Here is a 21,971-nt window from a genome sequence, read left to right as displayed (position 1 = left end):
ACACGCTCGAGTATAAAATGCACACATTCTAAAGTCTATCTCTTCGGCCGCGCACCAGACACCGCCCCCCCTAGTCTTCCAAATTTTCCCAGACTTGATTTCGATTTGTGGGCTGCTTGTTGAGTGCCAACAGGTGCCACAGGGGTATCTTTCACCAGGATCGGAGGACCTGGTAGTCGAGCCAAATCTTTGAATGCGTTGGAGCCGAGTCCTTCACCTCTCCCATCTCCAATACCAAAAGTATCGTCCAGATCCCCTCCTGGCCTCTGTGCCCTCCTGGCTCGTTCCTGAACGCTTCTGAACTTCTCGAGCAACTCGTTCCACCGAATCCCGCCCTCGTCTCTTCCTTTGAGTCTACTCGATCTGTCAAAGCTTGCAGGACCAGCATTGGTGGGCGTGCTAAATGAGGACGCATGAGTCTCGGTGCTTTTCTGACGCTGATGGAATTGAAAGGTAGAAACAGTGCTGTTGCTACGAGATTGAGATACGTACGCCCGGGGTGCAATGTGCAAGTAGCCTATCGCGCTCACACTATTCAATCTGTTCTTTAATGCTGCAAACGCAGATGATTGAGGGAGCAGCATAAGAAGGCCATAAAGACACTTATAAAGATGAGGATATTTTTCGGGTTCTAGAAGCTGGAGTCGGAGATCTGGAAGGAGTTAGCAAAAGGTCGTGAAGCGCTGGGCAACAGCCTACATGTAAAGACAGGAGACTCGAGCAATTGGACAAGCTTGTCAATCTGAATGAGCATGTTTACCGTCATTTCCAATTCCGCACTTCTAACATCAGTACGATTCACATGACATTTCATCAAACTCACAATATCTGAAGAAGGTTATACGCTTGCTCATATGCTTGGGCAAGTAGACACAAGGAAAAGGTTGCGACAGCATTATAGCACCAAGATCGGAAGAGAGCGACGAAAAACGTTTGGCCGTCCTATAATTTGTTAGCTAAGCACCTTTACAGGAAAGGGTCCCAACCTTGGTTTCTAGATTTCGCAGTCGTTTGCGGAGCTCAGCTAATTCGGGCGCCGTGATAAGATTATTGTTGAGATTTTGAACCATAATACTGGCAAATTCAACGTCTTCCTCTTTTTCAATGCAATCTGCTAGTGTGCGGTAAATTCGCTCAGGACTGAGACTGACACATAGCTGGCGGATGATCAGGTTGCCGCGAGTCTCTAGAAGCTTTCGGTCGGTTGAGAATAATTGCAGCAGATTTTCCATAAACGATGTGAAGTAATCATCTCCGCTATTCCTGGATATCTGAGATAGAAGTTGGAGGTCTCGAGTGACGACTGCCTCCGCTGGATCGGAAAGCGTTTTGAGAAGGGCAGGAAAAGTCCCATCGTTAAAAGCAAGCACTTTTCTTGGAGCTTTCCTGTGGAGCATAAGCAGCCAGGTAAGGGCTGCGACTCTTGTGGCTTCGTGGTCATTCAAAAAAAGTAGTGTCAAAGAATTTACAGCCGCTGCGTAGTCAAGATCGACCTGCGGCTGGGGTGGTGAAGAAGGAGTGGGAGTCTTGTATGGTGGAGGTGGCGTCTGCACTTCTGACTCCCTTCTATCATTCTCGCGCGACCCTGAGATTGAGCCTCGAGTGTTCGTGGATGAGTCTCTTCTTTCGTTGGCTGCTTCTTTCATGATTGAGGTGGGAATTCTCGAAGGGCCAGCGCTGGTACTCTCTGACGGGGCACCCTCATCGGACAGCGAGACGACATAATCCATTAAAGATGTGTTCACTCGGGCAGCTGCTTGACGAATAGTCTCCACGCCACTAGCCATGGCTGGGAGTAAGTGTGCCAGAATCTTTGGAGCAAACGGCAAGACCTCTTCCGGACATATGTCAAGGAATTCGACAATCCAGCGAAGTGATTCCAGTAAACTATCCTCCTCTGTAGCAAGTTAGTCAGAACCACACAAATCAAATGCAGAGAACTTTACCTAACGGAGAGTCCAAGTTCGCTGTCAATATTTCAAGAATATCCTTGTGGTTGACCTGGACATCTTGTCCTGGGACCCAATCATCATCACTGCTGACATCCTTGTCATCTGCTGTACCTGATTCATCATCTCCAATTGCATCAGGTGCCACGGAGTTTTCACTGTCCATGGATCCAGAGCGCTTCCGCTTGCCGTCACTTCGAGACTTGCGGCTTTCCTCAATACCTTTCTTGATTCGTGAAATGCGCTTGATCTCACTGAGGAATCTCTCAAGTGCGCCTTGGGTAGCAACATGAACATCTCGGTTTGGGTCGCTGAGGAATTTAAACAAGCCACCCAGGAATTCCGGTAGGTACGAGACGAGTTCTAAATCCGGAATGGAGTCAAGTAGGGTGATCCAACCTACAAGGAAAGTTCGCGTGAACGGATTGATAACGTGGATTCGTTCTTTCAACAACGGTAGGAAACGGACAAGGGAGAATGCGGTGGGTGCATCGATCGATTCATCTGGCGTCTCTTTGTCGGTTTCAAGAAGTGGTGCTTCCGTGCTGTGAAGTATCGAGACGTAAGTAGCAGCCGATTCAGAGACAATGTCTTTGATCAGACGATCCAGGAGCTCGGCGCCGTTCTTGACGGAGAGCTCAGAATCTGCACCGAGCTATTTGAGGATGAGCATGAATAAGAGTATTGAAAGGTAGAAGTCCAGTGTAGATGCTCACTTTGCATAATGCATCGAAGATATCGTTGAAGTACGGTAAAACTTCGCCCTTGGCGACTTTGGCGATGTTATACATACTTTCGCAAGCGTAATATCGAACCCGAGCATCTTGGTCTGTGAAGCATGCCAGCACGGGAGGAACAATTTCGTTCAAGTACCGTGCCAATTCCTATTTCTCTCATCAGCACAACTCATTTTGCCGCACTGGCCCAAATCTTACAGGACCTAGCGCAATGGCTGCGGCTGCCAGCCCGATGAGCCCGCCGTTTCGAGCGTGAGGCTGGTGAACGGCATAGGCATACTCATTACACAACTGCTGTATAATCCTCTGTATCCGGTCAAATTCTTTGGCAGCAGCAAGATCTCGAATAACACGCTCAAGACTGCGTACACAGTCAGCTTTACCCGACTCTCACCGGATAGATTCATACTCTAGAGCGCCAACCTTCCGCCTATCATACAGCTTGTCGTTCAAGGCGCGTTGGATACTCTGATCCATGATGGCAACTTGCAGCCTCTCAATCACATGGCATGGGAGAATGCTGTTATTTATTGTTGGGGGGAAGTTCAGCAACTCGTCAGCGCTGCTGGTGTCATAGCCAGGATGGAGAAAGAGCCATGCACGTGAGGCTCAAAAGCCGGGCAGCTGCTGGCCGAGGATTTGAACTTGCAGCAGCTCTTTATTGGAAGCCTGCGAATGGAGTGGAGTGAATGCGAGAGCAAGAGGCGGTTGAGCGGGACCCCATGCTGGGGCGAGAAAGCAGTGGGTGGTTTGGTTTGCTAAGCGTTATGTGTCGTTTGGAGGTTGAGGCTCTGCGGATTGCTGCACGGGATGAAGTCGAGGACGACGTCGACGTCGAGGCTGCACGATGATGCTCCGAGTCACGGGATCCCGCTTAGACTGGACCCCGGCCCAGGCCCGGGGTCCTCCTCGCTTGCCTTCCGTCGGTCCCTCAGACGTTAGAACAACACCAGCTCGAGACCAGCACTTCTTGGGATGCGTTAGGTAAGCACTGCTGATCATGGTGATCCCTCCACTCTCGTAAGAGACCTGACTCGCTCTCGTTGCTTTTTCAGTCCTGGCCGTCGGGCGTTCATTCCTTCAGCACGTCAGCTCACCGATATCGAGATAGCGATGTTCATGTCCTTTGCCGCTCAACATCACCCCTGTCCGTGGCTGTGGAGCGGACCTCACGGCCGGGACTGCAACTGGGCTGTCAAACGTTGTGCCACTTCGATTCACGACAACCAAGTCCCGACTCTAGAGATTTGCATTTATTCATTTGTTTGTTTGTTTGTTTGTTTATCTATCTATCTATTTTGGCGGAGAGCCTGATCAGAAACCTTGCTTGAAACAATCTGAAGTTCAACTCTGCGCCATGGTCCCATCCGCCCTGTTTTTGAAGGATCCAAAAGTAATATAGGGGCCCATGACCCTGCCCGCTCGCATCCTCTCCCCGATACGCCAGGAAAATGAAGAACTGCAGAAAGGACGCACGACCCCATCGAACATTCCAACCCCTCGTTACTCCCACAAGGGGCAGCCTCTTTTCCCATCCCAGCTGCAGCCCCCTGTCCTTCATCCCTGAGATCTAAGTTCCGGCCCTCAGGTTGCCGGCATGAGCATCGCAGGGCTCCCAGATCGTACAGTATGCCCCATAGCGATTCAGATTCTGGCATTCATAGGCTCCACCTCCACCGTGACTATGTGTGTCATTGGTCTTTCCTCCGTTGGCTTGGCCTCCACCCGCCGCGTATCGTTCGGCGGCTCTAGCAGCCGCGTGCGCCTCACGGGACTGTGTTCTTGATCAGCTCCACCCCCTCTGGGCCATGAGATAAGATGAACTTACTCCTGGCTTGCTCTTCCATATTCTCTCCGCGGATTTTGGAGTCTGCTTGCCTCTTGTCATGTTGGGATATCACGGGCAATAAGTGTTGACTTAAGGAGCCCAATTGGTGTAGTCCGCAAGATGCTATGGCTCAGTGGTTGGTTGCAAGCCAAATGGCGTCTGAGAGATCGAGGAGATTGTGAAGTAATCAGGTTGCAAATATGAGGAGTCTTGTATACCAGACACCAGCCTTCAACGGGAGCTCTATCTGCTTATATACTTTTCCAATGTCTGTGCCGTGGCGGAGATCCCTTTTTGCTTTTTTCGTCGGAGAGTGAACTTGGCACTACCTTCGGGATCTCACGCAAGGATACCCAGCCCATCCCCATCTTCGAACTGTTCTCAGCTGGGTCACATAACGTGCGTTCCCGTACGCAGATAGTATTTGCTTTTATTCTTCAGGTTTAGAAGGCAGGAAGAAACCATCAGCCGCAGCGGCAAGCGCGGACCACAGTTTCGATTCTTGGTGCAGGAAGCGACCCTTCCGGCCTGATGACATCCTGGTGCAGTGAGCGTAGGGAGTACTTGAAGCTCATTCCAACTAGTGGAAGATCCCTTAAAATTCCGAATATGCTTTTGATACCAGTGGAGTGGTGCACTGGCGACAAGTCTTGTTCCTACAGGCAGATGAGGATGGAGGTCACTATCGGGCCGGCACCTTTAGCTCGGCATTCCCCAGGTCTCAAAAGTAGTTGCCCATGCTCCCGCCACCAGGTTCCAGACGAACCCTTGGTGGCTGCTCGACGACACTCTCATTGGAACGTGGAGTTTAACGTACGGGACCGAGGTTTGCACCACATCAAATTCCATAAGTCAGAACACAGAGAAACAAGAAATGGCCTGTTGAAGCTGTCATTATATTGTGTGCCTTCAGAAGTTCAGGTCTCACTCCAAAAGAAAGTGAAGCCAATAACTTCCTACCTATGGATCGTATCGCGTTGCCGCAATGCTGTTAGGAGATTTGTCATGATACCCGTGGCCTGATGTTCGTCCATTGATTCTTTTTGACTGCGGATTGAGTGGCCGAGGGTGTGACTTGATCGTTATTTGGAAAAATGAGTTGTTCAAACAACAAAAGAAAGCTGTTCCAAGGGAGTTTGGCTGATGCATCAGAGCTAAGACGGAAGATCGGGGCCAACTAGCCCACCACTAAAAGTTCCACACGTGCTCTGCCGTTGCTAGCGAGATGCAAGGTCCTAGAATCTTTTAAATCTCGCCGAAGGCTGAATCAGCGCGACGGATGCCAGTATTCAACACCTGCAGCATTTGGTCACATCAATAGTAACTTGCGAAGAGAGTGACCACTGATGTTGTTGTGTGAAGATTTCCTCGGGAATATGATAGCTAGGTGGGCTATGGAAATAAGCTGAGTTATCGTAGCTGAAAGTATCACTTCTATAGTGGGAAGTATCTTAAACCTCTAATTGAAACATATCCTCTTAAACTCCGAGCAACGTAGAACCATATATCAACCCGTACGGGCTCAGTGTCCATTGAGTAGGTCACCTCTCTCAGCAATGGTCCTCTGACATTTGGCAAGGATTGTCGCCTGCCTTCCGACCTCTTCAAGCCTCCCGATGACTTGTTTACTCCCGTCCACAAAACCGTAGAGTGCATACGGTATCCCGACTTCAGAGCAAAACTCCTGCACGAGCTTCTGAGTCCGGCGAAGGTTGTGTCTTGGCATTCTGGGGAATAGGTGGTGAATAGCTTGGAACTGCAAGCCACCATGGAAGAAGTCGAGCCACTGAGGACAGTCGACATCCATCGTTGTTCGCAGCATCTTCTGAGGGAACGATTCGTGTGGGCCGAGCTCTGCAGTGCTCATGGAGAAATGAGACAAGGTTATTTGAGCGTGAAGAGGCATCGTGACCATATGGCTGACCATGAGAAACGCCAAACGGCCCGAGGCATTTGGGATCGCCTTGTACATGATGACATATCCAAACCAATACCAGAAGAAAACTTGGCCGGCAATCTCCAGCCATCGATGCCACGCAGCAGGTCCTTTCCTTGGACCGGTGCCCTTGATGAGGAACTCCCATGACAGGAAGTACAAATTAAATCGTCCAAATGTAAGTATTGGGTAATACAGATATGCCTGGTAAGGGATGATGGCCTTGGCAAATTTGTCAAAGGCCATAACTCGTTCGTAAAAGGAGGATGTGAGTGATTCGAGGAACCTATGGGAGATGGCGAAAAATGGTAAATGCTCAATGTCCGGGTCATGTTCTGGAGAGTTCGTAACAATGTGATGAACGTTGTGGTTGTGCTTCCACCACCCCACTGATAATCCACCTATGAAGTCTGCGATGATGATTCCAACCACCGTGTCAACCGTGAAATTGTGGGTGATTCCCATGTGACCTGCATCATGCACAGTGAAGACAAGCTGATGCCAAAGGCAACCTAGAAACAAGCCGCTCGTACCATACCATCCCCAATGGAGAAACAAAAGCATCATGCAAGCAAGAAATGTGTATCGGCAGGCCTCGATGGCGTACGCATAGTAGTTACAATCGTAAAGCCTTTCTGCTCGGATTCGCTGATCCAAAAGGCGGTATTTTCGAACAACTTCGTCTTGTGTATCCAAGTCCAATGAGGGATACTTGGCGAGGTCCAGATAAATCTGCTCCTTGGTCCGAGCATCTAAGTAAGACACCCCATCTTCCTGCTCTGCCGCAGATGATACTGACGATGCGGAAGAAACAAGAGGATCGTTGTTCGAAGTAATGCGTCGACGAGTATTTGGTTCCTCGGCATCGAATATTGGGGACGGTGTTCTCGAAATGTCCGAAGTCGTGGGTGTCTGATCAGCATCTTCATCCTCTTCCACAGCCACAAGACCCTTGACGTATGGCCTAAATTTGCCGCCTTGTATGGGGGGCACAAAGTTCACCCATCGCCCTTCTATTCGACCAATTCGGTATCTCTCCATACGTTTCTTTGCTTCGGGGGAGTGGAATCTGTGCGGCAGATGATCAGTGGAAAGTAAGGCAGAGCCTCGATTAGAGAGTACTTACCCGTTCACTTCATCAGTAGCATCTCTCCCAACCATATGCATTATGGCTTTGGCGCCTCCAGGATGGTATTTCAACCAAGGGTCGACCTTCAGCACCCTCTGCTCGACAATTATAATGGATCTTCCATCGGCAATCAGACCCTCGATCTGTCGCCGAGAGAGCACGGCTTCCGTCCGGCCAGGAGCCTTCATTGGGGGCATTGTGAGTCAGCTGAAGTCAATTGATAACAATAGCCAGTTGCGGAGGGTCGCGGGTGTCACAAGTCATGACTTTGTAAGTTTCGGTCTGCTTTTGAAGAAAGCCAGGCGGTCGAGCCATCTGTGAGACGATCGGCGGCACCATTGCCCCGCGAGAGCTTTCTGGGTTGAGTTTAGTGGCTCGGTTAGGACCTCGAGCCCCTGAACAACTCTCACGTGAGAATAGCCTCACACTTCACATCTTCACACATCCATCGTTTGGTCGTTGCTAATTTGCAAAGTTGCGGAATCGGAGATCCGAGGAGATGTTTGAACTTGTAAAACGTTCTTCTGAGCAGCCTCACTTAAAGGATTATCTTCTGGCGCAAGCATCGCTGACTGGGCTCGGTCCCGAAGGAGTAGTTTTGCTATTTTAGTACTGTTTGCTCTCGTATCCCTTGTTTGAACTTGGCTTTCACCCGAGTTTAGAGTAGATTTCTCTTGTGGTACGGCGAGAAGAAAAACCCCGAGCGCTTTCCAAAAGCCCGGCCCGAAAGAAGGGCCGTTCCGGACTCGACGATCGAGATGTGGGCTCTGTTGCCTTAACCATCTCAAGAGACGGTTCCGCCATCTTCCGGTGCACTGAAGGTAGCAAATACATTCGAAAATAAGCTGCATTATCCTACCTTCGAAGTGGTCATGGGAGCTGGAATGTGTGGTAGATCTTGTCAGTTTCACGGATCCTCTCCCCATATCTCCCCGTTCAACCGACGAGAACCTATCTCCGGCCGCGGCTGCCATACCAGCGGTAAAGCAAGTTTGTTTGCCACGTGGAGAATGGGAATTCTATGTTTTCCTGATCTAGAGTTTGTCGCTCTGACCGCACCGTGTCAGAAAACCATCTTTCGGTGAGGATTGTTTGCTTCAAGCTTGTTCCACCATCGGGCTGTTTCAATAGCCATTCATTCCATTCATGTGATACTGTAGCGTCCGTTTTGCAGTAATTGTGGTCTTAAAATTTCATTCCAAGATTTTGGTAAGCAGACGGAAAATGCTCCGCGTGGTAGTCTCATCAAAGGAATTGCCCCCTGTGCTACTCTTGCACCACCTCAATAATCCTTTCTTTCTGGTAGGATAGCTGATCGAGCCCTTCGTAAGCCCTGTTTATCTCTAACGGAATATCTCGCCGGTTTTCGGGTGTGGACAGGATCTTGTGTCGATAAATTGGGTACATGCCGCTCATTTCGTGAATCTTTCCTTTCCTAAAACATTACAACCTCTCATTCAGTCCTTCTCCAGACACAGCAATCTATCACAACGAAACTTCCTTCCCTGTTACTCATCCCATAATGTCTCCTTACCTTGACGAGCTCTTGCTTGCGAGAGCTGGCATTCATCGACCATTGGGAGGCCTTCATGGAAGTCCCTTCAACAATCGCTACATACATGGACTCGACCGGTGTGCCACCAGCTTCGACCATCCTTACACCCAACACCATGTCTGCCAGTGCGAACAACTTCTCAAGATCGGGCATTTAGTTCAAGATAGCTGTGATTGTCTCGACTGCCCCTACAGTAATGCCTATCCATTTGATGACTACTTGTATTCTGGTTATGGAAGGTAAAAGATTAATTTTCGTTCATGTAGAGGGGGTCGCATTTGGCCTTCATTCGACAATGAGCTAATTCGCATTTCTAGAGGGGTTAGACGGAGCTTCGCCTTCGGAGACGGTCACCTTGGTCTCTCAGGAGGTCGAGGAGCTCTATATCCTCGCTGGGGTATCGGAGGTCTTGGGGAAGGCATGGGAAGAGTTGGAGGGTTTGGAGGTTTCAGGGGCCCGGGAATGCGTGGCCATGGAATGCCCGGACGGGGAAGATATTTGAGAAACTGATACGACTGAATACCACACCTTGGGGAGAGGTGCCAACAGATACGAAGCTACCCACTGTCTAGTGTGAACAGGCTTCGTTTGAACAAAATTGTCAATGGAGGGTGGCTCGGCCAAGCGAATTACACTGGAGTACAGGTACATTCTCTTTTCCTCACTCCACCAGAATTGTAAGCAATGATAACCAATCCATACAGGACTGCTAGTTGAGATGGTACTTGCCTTAACGGTTGTTTCAACAAGGCTTCGTCAATTCGATTTGTGTTTTTAAACAGCTTCCAGGGCGTAGAGTTGAGGATACTTGATTTGGCATTTGAAGTTACAAAAGAGAAAGATTGCTCAATAGTAGATGACAACTATTGAGTAGCAGGTGTGTTCGTCTTTGGTGGGGTAAATCCCATTCCGAGAACTGGGAGTGGTCGGAACAGTTCGCTGCTTGATGTATTTTCTTTCCTTTTACATTTTCCACTTTATCATGTATTTAGGTGCTTTATGAGAACGAGCCTTGTTAGCTGTTTGCCTTACAATTCCATACTCGGTACTTTGCTGCCTGTGGGAGAAGACAGTTATGCCACCTCGCCTACCGGCATCTAGAGAGAAATTGTCACCGTATAGTCGTGTCCAACCCCTAGAGCTGCACGGCAAACCTTTACACACCCGAACCATTTATATTTCTCATGCCCGGGGGTGGTGGGAACGCGGTGACTTTGACCTCCACAACCCACAATCTTCTTTACCTTTGCCCGTACCATACCATGAGGTAGTTGTGCGATTATAAAGTTGTGGGCCACGAGTGGCCGATATCGTTGGGTTTCCAAGTTACCCTCTTAACATCCTGAACTTGTTTTGACCACCATCCTTCAGTGTTATTCCTACAGTTCTTGCTCCTGAAAGGGGACTTCAAATCAACCTTCGCACCACAACGGATGTCTGAGAAGAAAATTTATCAACCTTCTCAATTTTATGCGGCTATCTTACAAGGATATAAACGCCTTATGCTCAATAGTGAATTGCTTTGCCGTACGTTGCCATTGCCGCCTCTTTAAACGCCTCTGACAGAGTTGGATGAGCATGACTTGTCCTTCCGATATCTTCAGACGAAGCCCCATACTCGATTGCCAGCGTGCCTTCTGCAATCATCTCCCCCGCACCAGGCCCAATGATGTGAATGCCCAGGATTCTGTCAGTTTCGGCATCGGCGATAATTTTGACCAAACCTTCAGTATCGAGATTTGTCTTGGCTCTCGAATTGGCTGAGAACGGGAATGTGCCGACCTTGTACTTCACTCCTGAAGCCTTGACCTCCTGCTCGTTCTGGCCAACCCATGCGACCTCCGGGTGCGTATACATGACAGATGGAATGGCACCATAGTTGACGTGGCCGTACCCCTTCTTGATGTACTCGACCACAGCAACAGCCTCCTCTTCGGCCTTGTGAGCAAGCATTGGGCCAAATGTGCAGTCACCGACCACTCGAATGTGTGGGATCTTTGTCCTATATTCAGAGTCAATGACCAGTCTTCCCTTCTCATCGGTCTCGAGGCCGATGTTTTCTAATCCAAGACCGGCCGTGTATGGTCTGCGACCGATAGCAACGAGGACGACATCTGCATCGAGCTGTAACAACGTATTAGCATTTATTGTCGCAATTTCCATGATTTTGCCTACTGTCTCCTCCTTGCCCCCCTTGGCAGCCTCGACTTGGAGCTTAATCTTGTCGCCACTAGCATCACCTCCCATGACTTTGGTGTTCAACTTGAAATCGATACCCTGCTTCTTTAGGATCTTTTGGGCGGCCTTTGAGATTTCAGCGTCCATGCCCGGACCACCAATTTGACCCAAGAATTCTACGACAGTGACTTTCGAGCCTAACCGAGCCCAGACAGAGCCCATTTCGAGACCAATGATACCACCGCCTATCACAACCATGCTCTCGGGAACTTTATCCAAAGCAAGAGCGCCTGTACTTGTGACGATTCTCTTTTCGTCAATCTCGAGACCGGGAAATGGTGTGGCTTCACTGCCGGTAGCAATGATGATGTTTTTTCCCACGATAGTCTGCTCCCCCCCATCGGTGAGGTTCACCTTGATTTCGTGTTCTCCAGCAAACGATGCGGTCCCCTTAACGTATTCAACACCGTTCTTCTTGAATAAGAACTCCACTCCTTTTGTCAGGCCCGTAACCGCGGTATCTTTTGACTTCATCATCTGTGCCAAGTTGAGTTTTACGTCTCCAACCTCGATACCTCGCGCCTTCGTATCGTGCAGGATTTGGTGGTAGAGATGTGAATTGTTGAGGAGAGCTTTCGAAGGAATGCAGCCGACGTTCAAGCAGGTTCCCCCAAGTGTGCCACGTTTCTCGATACATGTTACCTATTCTAGATGTTAGTTACACATGAACAAGTGTTGTCGTTGTTGTTGGGACCATACCTTCATGCCCTCTTGACCAGCTTTGATGGCGGCGACATAGCCAGCAACACCGCCTCCGATGATGACCAGGTCCCTCTGTTCTGCTATTGATTAGCCTGAGCTTAGTTCAAATATCCACATGTGCGACTGACCAGCTTCAGTAGCATAGCTTCGCTTCGACAACAGCGCAATGGCTGAAGGGGCGACAACTGAAGGAAGGCTTGGAAAATTATTGTCAGCTCGCGGATACGAAGGCATTCAGCAATTGAGATCAAACTCACGATGGCTGTTGCCTGAAAGCTGACCTGGCGGCCGCCCGAGGTACTATTAAACTTCGAAGCATGATTTGTGAGGGCGGAGGATTGCTTGAGCAGTTTTTGGGGTTGCTGAGAGATGGCTTGATTGCATGCCCTGGAGCTATCGGCTTGATTCACGTGACCGTCGCTTATTGACGGCCAGAGAAGGCGTTGGGAAGGGATAGACAATGCCGCTTTGCTGCTTTTGTTTTTTTTAGAAACGAAAATTGGTTCTGGAGCGTTTTGCTAGGTATGGAATACCAAAATTGCTTGGTCCAACTTCAGTTGGAGGAACCAGTGTTAAGGAGTGGCAACGATGCCTTCACAGCTCTTTAGTATTCAGTCCTGGACTGTGTCTATGGCAGCCTACTCCTCAAGGCTATCTCCCGCTATCTCACAAGCCCATTTCACCGTAGCTTTCTGCTCCTTGTCACCTGCAATATCTGTCTTACTCACAATCTTCTGCAAAAAGTACTGTAAGCCTATGACCAGCTGAGGCGTATTTTTAGCTTTGGTAAAGATGTTCACAACAGCCTGCTCATCCCTTTTTGACTCAGACTGTCTCTGTGACTGCAGCAAAACAGTGACGAATAACACCTCCATGAAAGTCTTTGTCTTTGGCTGAAGGTAGCTTAAGTTGAGGTTCTTCAAAACACCAAGACCCAAGCCACCTTCGACCAAGAGCGTTCCGAACATTTTGGCAAGGTTGACGATTTGTCTCGTTTCTAGGATTTCCTCATCCTCCTCTCCCCCATCATCGTCGTTGTCCAATTCGCCCATTTTCTTGAAGAGGTCCCACAGGCAGTACTGGAATGCCGTTCGAAGTCTTCTGTCTCCACATACCTTTTTAGAAATCAAAGTGTAATAGGGGTTGTACATCTTCTCGGCACTAGAGCAGTGGATCAAGACCTTCGGAATCTCGAATTCTTGTACCTTTTTCAGCTTGAGTTTCATCAGCCGTGAATACGCGTCTTGGTAATCGGTGGCAGACATGATAGCAACGAAAATCGCTCTTCGGATGTCTGTGTTCATGCGTTGCTCTCTAGCGAGTTGGACGAGATCGGAAGAGCTAGCATCTTCAAATGTGAGAGCTGTTTTGCTGGTAGACCCAGCAACTCCAAGACCATTGTCCTTCTCCACCGAATTCCCAGACCAGCTAGCTCCAACAAGCCACCATTTTCCTTTCTTGCCGGATTCTTGAATATCTTTTAATCCCATCCGGAGAGGCTCGCTCGCTTTGACGGTTCGTGTGTTTAAGGATCCAAGGATCTTCTTCATTCGTATGGTGTGCTCTGATGTGACAACCGACGCAGCCCCTCCAATCTTCATTCGATTGTTTTTTAGATCATTGATAGTCTCGATCATAAACTTTGTTCGCACCGAAAGGTTTACTTCACCAATACTTGTCACAGCAGGTCGTAGCAATGCAACAATATCTTTCAATGACGACGGGTCGTCTTGCCGTAGCTGGGGCCCAGACGTGCGGATTACTTTCAGTAACAATTCCGCATTCAACTCAGATAGCTTGCTCAGAAACTGTCGTATGTAATCAAAGATCAAATTGCTTCCGACAACTTGAAAGTTGTACATTTCTGAGAGGAGCATGATGAGATTTGAAGTCTCCTTACTGCTGTCAGTCGTAGCAGCTGCCGGACCATCTTGGACTGCACTAGTAGCATGCGCGTAATGCTGATCAAAAAGCTCAACAGTCCTTTGCATGGCCTGTGCTCCAAAGTCCGTGCCAACAATTTTGTAAATAGCTGCAATGAACCCGGCGGGCAGAATGATGAGTGTATCAGGTAAACTCGTAGGCTCGCAAACAGATGTCAATAATATATCAACCAGAGTGGAAGTGACGTGTTGCCGCGGATTGTCAAGGTAAAGTTTTTCAATATCCCCAAGGATTGAAGTCAAGTTGGCTTCCGTCAGCCTATTGACCAGCCCCTGGGCTCGTCGTCGCAGGCGGACTAATGCCTCCGAATCAGACGATGCTGCTTTCCGTAGGGATGGTGGGATATACTTCTGAACCGAGGCATCACCTCCAGTAATAGGTGCAACATAAGGATTCTCCCGAACCCGAGTAGAAGTCTCCGCGGTGCCCATATTGTCATCATCATCATTGCCATCAGAGTCAAACCCGTCAAAGTCGTTGTCTGCATCGAGGATATCTCCTCCACTGCCCAGCTCGCTTTCATCCTCTTCCGAAATATCGTCCGGGAATTGTGGCCCATCCAATGACATGTCTGATGCACCATCACCGTCCTCAGGGTCTTCTGTTTCCCCCAGTGAATCGCTGCCTTCGTCGTCCTCGTCTTCCATATTGGGCACTTGGCACTGAACCAATTTTCGGGCCTTTCTTCGTTTTTGTTCTAGCCATTCATCGCCCTCTGACTTCCTCTTCTTCTTTTGCTGAGCATCAGTATCCTCCTCTCCACCCAAGCCCTCCAGCAATTCGTCGAGTCCATCATCTTTGAAAGATTGTGGCAAGTTTTTCCCTCTAATGCCTAACTTCTTCTCCAGAGCAGCAATCTCCTCGTCGTCCTCGGCCAATTTGTCCTTGACAGCCTTCGAAACGTTGGTATGCGGTAATATTGAAGGCGATGACTTGTTATCTCTTGGTGGATGATCGATTTTCTTGGACCGTTTCAAGATCGATTTTGGCTTGGAAGGGTGATCAGCCTCTTCTCTCGAAAGGTCTCGTGGTGGTGGTGGTGGGTCGTGAGTTCGTTCCTCCAGGTTCCCGATAGACTCGACTACATGTTGGACCTTTCTTCTCTTCGTTTCAGGAGGTCCGTTCCGTGAAGACTTCTTCTCTACTCGCGCTGCTTTACGCAATTTTTTTCTCGTGCCGCCTTGAGGACGTAATTTGCGATCTCCGGAAAGAACATCTATTGATATAATTAGCTACAAAGTTTAAGTTACTTAAAAGAAAGAAGGCCTACTCTCTCCACCAAGCTGCTCAATCAGCTTCTTCGGGAGCTTCAGATCATTCTGTTTGGGCGCCATCAGAGAAAGAGTATAATTGAAAGACAGGAAAGTTCCCCAGAAAAATTGTCGGAGCCTTGAATCGCCGATTGACCCCACCAAAAACCTCACCCCACACGAACAACCTCGAAAGGACATCCCACCATTTCACCGCACTGCTATTCCTGTAGACATGTCTACTGGACATCTGAGTAATGATGATGTATGTATTCGCTGGTGGCCAGGCATTTAGACTCTCACTGACAGCAAACAGTTCTTCCTCCGTCTCTCAGAGCTCTTCGATGAGCCACGACAGAAGGATCATGGAAGCATCCATCTGACTCAGAAGAGTAATTCCCATTGCTCAATATTTACCAGCAGCGAACTGATATAGCTAGGAATGGCGTACGGCGAAGACACGGACGTCGAGGCCTCAGAACCCACAATAGAGCAACCATTCCCAGACCTGAACCCTTCCAAACCATTTCCGATCTTAATCCGAGCCACAAATGGCAAATCGAAGGGAAAAAGAGATAAGAAGATCAAGCTATCGACAGTTGTGGGTGCAGATGCTTTAGATGGTTTCTTTGCCAAATATGCGGAGGTTTGCAAGCTGGGTATGTCGGGACTGAAGAAGAGGGACAGAAGCAAACAAAAGGAGAAATTAAAAGCGAAAAAGAAGAAGCAGGGTGGCGGTGTTACGGGGGGTGAAGTCAAGAAGACTTAGTGGAGGGGCTCTGAGTATTCGAGGTCATGGCAAGAAATGCTAGGCAGGGCTACAATGCCACAAAAGGCTCCCAAATGTCGATGTCAAGACTACATGGTGGAACAGGGCATTCACAGGAGGTAGCAGACCGAGCCAAAAATACATGCCGTCAAAATCAGGTATTATTTGTCACTGCAAACCTCAATGCTCTATCGTCATCTTCGGTCAGACCGGATCGGACACATCAAAGTGCCAGCGCCTCTACCTCTAGCCAGTGCATATTCCTTGTGCTCCACCCGATGCCAAGATTGCAAAATGATCCCACACACCACAAAAACCATCGAGCAATAAAAATAAAACCAGACGCGACTCCTAGTTGAACAAAACAAGAACCACATCGGAGCCTCCACAGCGTACGTCCAACCAACAGCCAAGACGCCAGCTCGGGGGGTAAAGATAGATGTTCTAGGTGTCGGGGAAAGGTTGCTCAACCTTAGTAAATTGTTGCTCTCTATCGGCTTCCTGATCAACATTTTGAGCAGAGAAGGGGAATTCCGGCGGATAAAGTTGCTGACCAACGCTGGAGCTCTGGGTACTGTAAGTGCCTAACAGGTGGGCTAGTGTAGCATCACCCATCTGCGACGGATTCTCGAAGTTCATCTAAAATCTGTTACGACCGCCTGCAAAAGAATAGGGGGGTGGGTCCTACCTCTGGCTGAACTGTAGGCTTCACATCAGGAGCTGGATCTGGATATTGGAATTGATATGGCGGACAGTTGGGAAGGGGCTCTGATTGTTGTTCAAGGCCTGAAGTTGGGTCGGTATAGCCTTGACTTGAGCCCTGTCCAAATCCGATCTGAGTGTCATTCCCGTTCTGCACCACGGCCCAGTCTAAAGATGTCGTTCCATTTACAAGCGCTTGCGGGAGGAGGGGCTGACCCCATGGTATGCCGAATCCAGTCATATTGCTAGCCTGAGGAAATCCGTAGCTTGCGGAGAAAGGTATGTCACTGTATGGTGTGGAAAAGACGTTCTGCCACTGCGACGGATGCGATGGATCTTGATATGAGAACGCGGGCGTTTGAGGCTGGTTGTTGTCTCGCGGCTCGACCTTGATCCTCTTGTTCCTGTCCTTGTCCTTCTTTCCTCCAGCACACCGTTGCCGTTTCTTTCCAGGGTCGTCGGTTTTCTCTTGCTCTGCCCCGACCTCATCCTTGATGGGTGCGCAGTACTGGCAACCGGCCTTAACTCCACAATACCAGCATGTGCCGCCCTCTTCTGCCATTCTGCGCCTCCCAGAAACCCCAAGTTCATCAAGCCCATGCACAATCACCGCACTGTCGATCTCTGGCCTCAATTTCTCTCTTGCCTCACCCAAAACCCCTGCGATCTCCGCCTGGCATCTCCAGCATGTTCCGACATCTCGATCTTCAGCTTCATAACGGACTTGAATGCAAAGCTCGGCAGGGCATTTATATTCTGGCCATGCGTCGGGACAGCTTGGAAGCTTTCTAACTTCGACATATGTTCGACGGCAGCAGGGGAGTGTGAAAGGAAGAATTTGACACATCACAAGTTTATTCCCTTCGAACTTGTTGCAGTCAACGTCAGGATATTTGTAGCTTCCGTGCGAGTGTATTGAATGTTTTGAGTATGGAAGATGTGGTAAAGGATGTTATGTCGGAGTCGTTGGAGGAGATTACTGGTTGTTGGTGGGACATTCAGAAGAGGAAAAGACTTGGGGGCAAATTGTATAATGAATTCGTATGACTTGGGTGTCCAAACAGAGCTTCGTAGAGTGAATAATCGGAATTATGGTACATGTCAGCTTGTGAATCACCATTCACAGTGACAGTGTTTGAGATATCACATTCGAGTCCTGTGATTGTTTAGCAGGTGAATAAACATTGGCAAAGCTTTCTGAAGGAATACGAAGGAAGGAACGAAGTGATGCACGAGCTTGAAGGACTTTTGTGTAGATCTTGGGTAACCTCAGGGATATACTCAGTAAAGTTGCACAATTGAATGGACTGTCCGAACCTGGGGTTGGTTCCAAAGCATCGCATTGCCCTTACTAATTGCATATAAGAACATATTGCCTAGCTCCATTTTTATGAAAAAGAAAACTTTTTGGTTGAGAAGCACATATCCACCATTTCCGTACGACCTGATGTGCATCCTCGAAGTCAAGGAGTTAGAGGAGAACAATCTCGGAAAAGAAAGAAACAAGGAATGCGCCCTCAGTCGTAGACTGATATGCTATCCGCAGTTAAGTTTGGGAGAAAGGTGGTACATGCAAGTGAATAGTGCGGCCGCTGCAGAAGTGAGTGTTGTGTTGCGACAGGAGGCGATCTCCATGTGACGCTTGATACCAGGGACTGGCATCGTCCGTCAAGGAGAACCTTCTACATGATCTGGTCCTGGGTCAAGTTCGTGGCCTCGGTTTCCATAGCATCGCCGCCACCGCCTGGAGTTTGATACTTGACGAAGCTCAGACCGAGTGGGCGACCTCCATACTGGTAACCAGAGAATTTCTCGATAGCAGTCTCCGCATTCTCAGCAGTGTCGAAGCGAACAACGCCAGTGCCTCGAGATCTGCCATTTGGCTCGTACTGAATTTCGGCTTGCTCAACCTTTCCGATGGTGGTGAAGAGCTCGACGAGATCCTCGTTGCTTGTGGACCAAGGAAGCTGTTGATATGTCAACGCAGTATTCAAGGCAATTTGGAATGGAGAACACTTACGTTGCGGACGTAGATGGTCTCGCTTCTCTCAGTACCAGCAGTGGCATAGTCGGTAAAGGGGTTGGGAGCAGCAGAGACAGCGCCAGCTCCACCATCGTAACCACCCGCGCCACCATAGCTGCCTCCGAATCCACCACGACCTCCAAAACCACCACCGAATCCACCACGGCCGAATCCACCGCCTCGAGCACCGAAACCTCCGCCAAATCCTCCACGAGCGCCGAAACCACCTCGACCGAATCCGGGTCCAGAGCCAGCGAAGCGATCTTCACGTACCTCGAGAGGGCGGCCTTGCCAGTCGTAGCCATTGAATTGCTGGATGGCATTACGAGCATCGTCAGGAGATTCGAAGGCAACAATTCCAGAGCCTTTGGGACGACCATCGGGTCCGACGTGAACATCAGCACGAATGACGGCACCGTTGCGGGCTGTAATAAAACGTTAATACCATGTTACTGCCTCTATGTTAGCAGTTAAGATAGAACTTACCTGCTTGGCGGAACAGATCCTTCAGATCCTGCCATCCTACAGTGTAGGGAAGCTAGAATTCAAAGTCAACAAGCTGCCCACCACAAGCTTACAGAGGAAATTGAAGGAGACAAACGTTGGAGACATAGATTTGGCGGCCTCCTCCAGCACCACCGCCGGCACCCATGCCACCTCCGAATCCACCAGCGAAACCGCCACGTCCGGCACCACCTTCGTAACCACCTCGGCCACCAGCCGGTGGGCCAGTAAATCGGGGTTCTGCCTCACGATCCTGTATAGAAAAGTCAGCACTGCCGTAGAGTTTGCTGTGGATTAAAGTTCTACATACCTCACGGACATAAACGAGTCTTCCCATGAGGTTTTGGTTGCTGAGCGTGTTGACGGCCTGTTGAGCTTGCTCCCTCGTGGCATATTCTACAATGCTGCTCCAAGTTAGCTTCGAGCTCGAGTAGACCAGGCAAATATTCTTCGACTTACCCGCATCCCTACATAACCCGCGGAACAACGTCCCATCCGTCAATCCAACATTCCTTCAAAGACCAGAAAAGAAAAACTCAAAATGCCAGCTACGTATAGGCGCCCACCTTCGACATTCCATTCGGAAGCAACAACACATCTGCAAATAAAACCTCCCCAGCTAAGAGACAAAGCCTTGTCAGCCATCATCCCCAAAGCCCAGCTTGGAAACTAACCAGATCTCATAAAGTCTTTGAGATGATGCCATTTGACGTCATAACTAAGGTTGCCAACGTAGACCCTTGAAATTTGTAAGTGAGCACAAGGACGCGGGAGTTTTGCCATGCAATACTGACCGACGGTCTTGTTGCGAAGACTCTCGGAGGCTCGACAACATTTGCTCTCTAGCTTGAGCTCTCTCCTCGAACGACCGGTGTGGGGCTCCTCCGCCTGTAGACATTCCGCCGCTGATTGGGCTTCTGGATCTTCTGTCACTTCGATGGCGGTCCTCTCTGCTGCGGCTGCGCGAGCGTGGGCTGTAACTTCGACGACGAGCTGATCTTGGAGACCGGGACCGACGTCTTGGGCTGCGTTCCCTCTGCGATACGTAAGTCTCTGTTTCAATCATCAAGCAGGCGTCAACAGGAAAGGCGAAGGGAAATAAAAATGCAAATGCGTTGAGGCGCGTAGTTGTGAAGGTCGTGGATTAGCCCGCAGCCATCAAGGCAAGCAATAGCTCTTCGCTGCCGCAACTAGGCCAGGAAGGACCTTATTTGCGAAGGAAAGCCACATGTCAAGAGAGCGGATAGAGGGCATGGGGTCTGCAGCCTTACGGGCCCAAACTCGCCCGGCTTGAGAGCAGACTGGGGAGAAGGAGGAGGTCTGTGACTTACACCCGGGCGGTAGGAGTCGTCTATTGTGGTTGGCTGTGTTAGCACTGCAAAAGATCCTGAAAGGGTGGAGGAGATGATAATATGGGAAGAGGAAGTAAAGGTTGCTGCCCGTCGAAGGACGATAAACGATAAACGAAATTTATCGAATGTAGAGTGAATGACCCGAGCAGGAGCGATAGAGGGTGGACTCACCACCGGACATTCTATGGGACAAAGGTGAGCGAGCTTTGTGACTGATGAGGCTTCGAGAGCTGCCGGCTGGAAAATCCTGACAGAGGCAAGGATGAGGTTAGTGGGCCGGTCGTGTCGTGTAGATTTGCTGGCTGGTGAGAGGGGGTAAGGCCGTGTCTCTGGAGAGGAAGGGGGCGAGCTTGACCTGCAATGAGCAGAAGCTCGCTGTCAGCAATTCGTTCTCCAGGCTCCAGCACTGCGAGTCTGCGCTGCACTGCACTGCACTGTTGCCCAAGGGTGCAGCAAGCTGGAGGTGCAGCACTGCGTGTCGGTGTCAGTCAGAGGGGGACTTGCCTTGGGCTCGTGGAGAGCGGGAGGTGCTGCAAGAAGCTGGAAAGGATTGACCAGCAGAGAGGACGGGGCCAATCGTGGGCGACGGCGGACGAGGAGCGCGGACCCGACTGTATGGGATGTCGAAAACGACCCTAGCCCGAACAATGCGGATGGGTTGTACAGAGAGAGGCGTTGGTCGAGGCAATGCCAGCAGCAGGTGGGAGTGGGAGTGGGAGGGCAGGCGAGGGGAGGGAGGGGAGCTCGGAGACGCGGTTGAGTTTGCGTCTCGTCCTCATCCGAAGAAGCGGCGCAAAGCTGGCCACTTGCCGGCCACCGTAACCTTACAAAGCGCAAAGCGCAAAGCGCCAAAAGCAAAAAGCAAAAAGCTCCAGGAAAAAGCTAGAAAAGCTCGCCCCCGGTCATCACGCACTCCAGCTACTGCACCACTCTCCTACCACTCCACTGCTGGCCCGAAGTCGATCCCTTATTCTTCGTATCTCACGTTTACCCGGCCTCGTCTCTCTTAACGACCTGCCCGTTCCAAGGTGCTGCCGAACGCGGGCGTTAGATCACGCTCACTGCTGCAGAACATGCCGGGGACACCACATCCGCTGGGCTGCCAGCCTGCGACCGGCCTTGGCCATCGAATGATGATCCGTCTGTGGTGAGAGCCACCCGGCAGAGACGCCCCCTGAGGCCCGCGAGTAGACCGCGCCTGGTAAGTACATACATACATCCGTCACCTGCAACCCGCACTGCAGCCTTCTGTCTCTCATATTAACACGGCATTTCCAGTCCCAGTCCAAGCATTGCTCTGTGCTTCCCTTCAGTTTGCTGCTTCTCCAGACTTCCCAATGCAGGCGCTGCTCG

General features: G+C 49.9%; 9 protein-coding genes across 9 annotated transcripts; 3 read left to right on the top strand and 6 right to left on the bottom strand.

Moving 5' to 3' along the window:
- Positions 1–35: 35 nt before the first annotated feature.
- On the bottom strand, positions 36–3,163 carry K444DRAFT_639224 (ARM repeat-containing protein; the record flags this gene model as incomplete). The annotated part of the gene is made up of 8 exons (XM_024884354.1): positions 36–652; positions 700–779; positions 824–942; positions 987–1,897; positions 1,947–2,604; positions 2,666–2,833; positions 2,885–3,047; positions 3,096–3,163. The coding sequence occupies 8 exons, from the start codon at positions 3,161–3,163 to the stop codon at positions 36–38; spliced, it is 2,784 nt and encodes a 927-aa protein (XP_024744103.1).
- A 291-nt stretch (positions 3,164–3,454) lies between these two features.
- Positions 3,455–4,142, top strand: K444DRAFT_8941 (uncharacterized protein). The gene is made up of 2 exons (XM_024888786.1): positions 3,455–3,670; positions 3,742–4,142. Exons 1-2 carry the CDS (start codon positions 3,534–3,536, stop codon positions 3,998–4,000), a joined length of 396 nt encoding a protein of 131 aa, XP_024744102.1. The 5' UTR covers positions 3,455–3,533; the 3' UTR covers positions 4,001–4,142.
- A 1,713-nt stretch (positions 4,143–5,855) lies between these two features.
- Positions 5,856–7,887, bottom strand: K444DRAFT_578629 (fatty acid/sphingolipid desaturase). The gene is made up of 2 exons (XM_024877623.1): positions 7,577–7,887; positions 5,856–7,519 (listed from the first exon to the last, which is right to left on the bottom strand). Exons 1-2 carry the CDS (start codon positions 7,774–7,776, stop codon positions 6,037–6,039), a joined length of 1,683 nt encoding a protein of 560 aa, XP_024744101.1. The 5' UTR covers positions 7,777–7,887; the 3' UTR covers positions 5,856–6,036.
- A 1,006-nt stretch (positions 7,888–8,893) lies between these two features.
- On the top strand, positions 8,894–9,956 carry K444DRAFT_8846 (uncharacterized protein). The gene is made up of 4 exons (XM_024888777.1): positions 8,894–8,980; positions 9,052–9,373; positions 9,452–9,779; positions 9,839–9,956. The coding sequence occupies exons 2-3, from the start codon at positions 9,102–9,104 to the stop codon at positions 9,642–9,644; spliced, it is 465 nt and encodes a 154-aa protein (XP_024744100.1). The 5' UTR covers positions 8,894–8,980; positions 9,052–9,101; the 3' UTR covers positions 9,645–9,779; positions 9,839–9,956.
- A 684-nt stretch (positions 9,957–10,640) lies between these two features.
- K444DRAFT_516326 (dihydrolipoyl dehydrogenase) lies at positions 10,641–12,393 on the bottom strand (the record flags this gene model as incomplete). Its single annotated transcript, XM_024873676.1, has 5 exons — positions 10,641–11,258; positions 11,310–12,014; positions 12,072–12,151; positions 12,203–12,270; positions 12,332–12,393. The coding sequence occupies 5 exons, from the start codon at positions 12,391–12,393 to the stop codon at positions 10,641–10,643; spliced, it is 1,533 nt and encodes a 510-aa protein (XP_024744099.1).
- Positions 12,394–12,539: 146 nt separating this feature from the next.
- On the bottom strand, positions 12,540–15,505 carry K444DRAFT_649240 (uncharacterized protein; the record flags this gene model as incomplete). Its single annotated transcript, XM_024885557.1, has 3 exons — positions 12,540–15,234; positions 15,289–15,337; positions 15,488–15,505. The coding sequence occupies 3 exons, from the start codon at positions 15,503–15,505 to the stop codon at positions 12,713–12,715; spliced, it is 2,589 nt and encodes an 862-aa protein (XP_024744098.1). The 3' UTR covers positions 12,540–12,712.
- A 76-nt stretch (positions 15,506–15,581) lies between these two features.
- On the top strand, positions 15,582–16,037 carry K444DRAFT_515643 (signal recognition particle, SRP9/SRP14 subunit; the record flags this gene model as incomplete). The annotated part of the gene is made up of 2 exons (XM_024873615.1): positions 15,582–15,660; positions 15,709–16,037. Coding segments are annotated over 2 exons (408 nt in total), but the record flags the coding sequence as incomplete, so codon positions are not given.
- Positions 16,038–16,481: 444 nt separating this feature from the next.
- Positions 16,482–17,301, bottom strand: K444DRAFT_623393 (uncharacterized protein; the record flags this gene model as incomplete). The annotated part of the gene is made up of 2 exons (XM_024882276.1): positions 16,482–16,676; positions 16,726–17,301. The coding sequence occupies 2 exons, from the start codon at positions 17,299–17,301 to the stop codon at positions 16,482–16,484; spliced, it is 771 nt and encodes a 256-aa protein (XP_024744096.1).
- Positions 17,302–18,421: 1,120 nt separating this feature from the next.
- On the bottom strand, positions 18,422–20,164 carry K444DRAFT_639219 (RNA-binding domain-containing protein; the record flags this gene model as incomplete). The annotated part of the gene is made up of 7 exons (XM_024884353.1): positions 18,422–18,706; positions 18,760–19,187; positions 19,249–19,300; positions 19,364–19,519; positions 19,577–19,662; positions 19,941–20,005; positions 20,061–20,164. 7 exons carry the CDS (start codon positions 20,162–20,164, stop codon positions 18,422–18,424), a joined length of 1,176 nt encoding a protein of 391 aa, XP_024744095.1.
- Between the last annotated feature and the right edge of the window lie 1,807 nt (positions 20,165–21,971).

Source organism: Hyaloscypha bicolor (genome assembly GCF_002865645.1).
Source record: "Hyaloscypha bicolor E unplaced genomic scaffold K444scaffold_10, whole genome shotgun sequence".
Lineage (NCBI taxonomy): Eukaryota > Fungi > Ascomycota > Leotiomycetes > Helotiales > Hyaloscyphaceae > Hyaloscypha > Hyaloscypha bicolor.
This window is presented reverse-complemented; position numbering and strand designations above follow the sequence as displayed.

Bases quoted from the DNA above. Each gene is read 5' to 3' on its own strand.
- K444DRAFT_578629 (XM_024877623.1), bottom strand. From the start codon at position 7,776: ATGCCCCCAATGAAGGCTCCTGGCCGGACGGAAGCCGTGCTCTCTCGG. The intron at 7,520-7,576 runs GTAAGTACTCTC...TCTGCCGCACAG, and splicing joins GCTACTGATGAAGTGAACGG to ATTCCACTCCCCCGAAGCAA.
- K444DRAFT_8846 (XM_024888777.1), top strand. From the start codon at position 9,102: ATGTCTCCTTACCTTGACGAGCTCTTGCTTGCGAGAGCTGGCATTCAT. The intron at 9,374-9,451 runs GTAAAAGATTAA...TCGCATTTCTAG, and splicing joins TTGTATTCTGGTTATGGAAG to AGGGGTTAGACGGAGCTTCG.
- K444DRAFT_8941 (XM_024888786.1), top strand. From the start codon at position 3,534: ATGATGCTCCGAGTCACGGGATCCCGCTTAGACTGGACCCCGGCCCAG. The intron at 3,671-3,741 runs GTAAGCACTGCT...TTGCTTTTTCAG, and splicing joins CACTTCTTGGGATGCGTTAG to TCCTGGCCGTCGGGCGTTCA.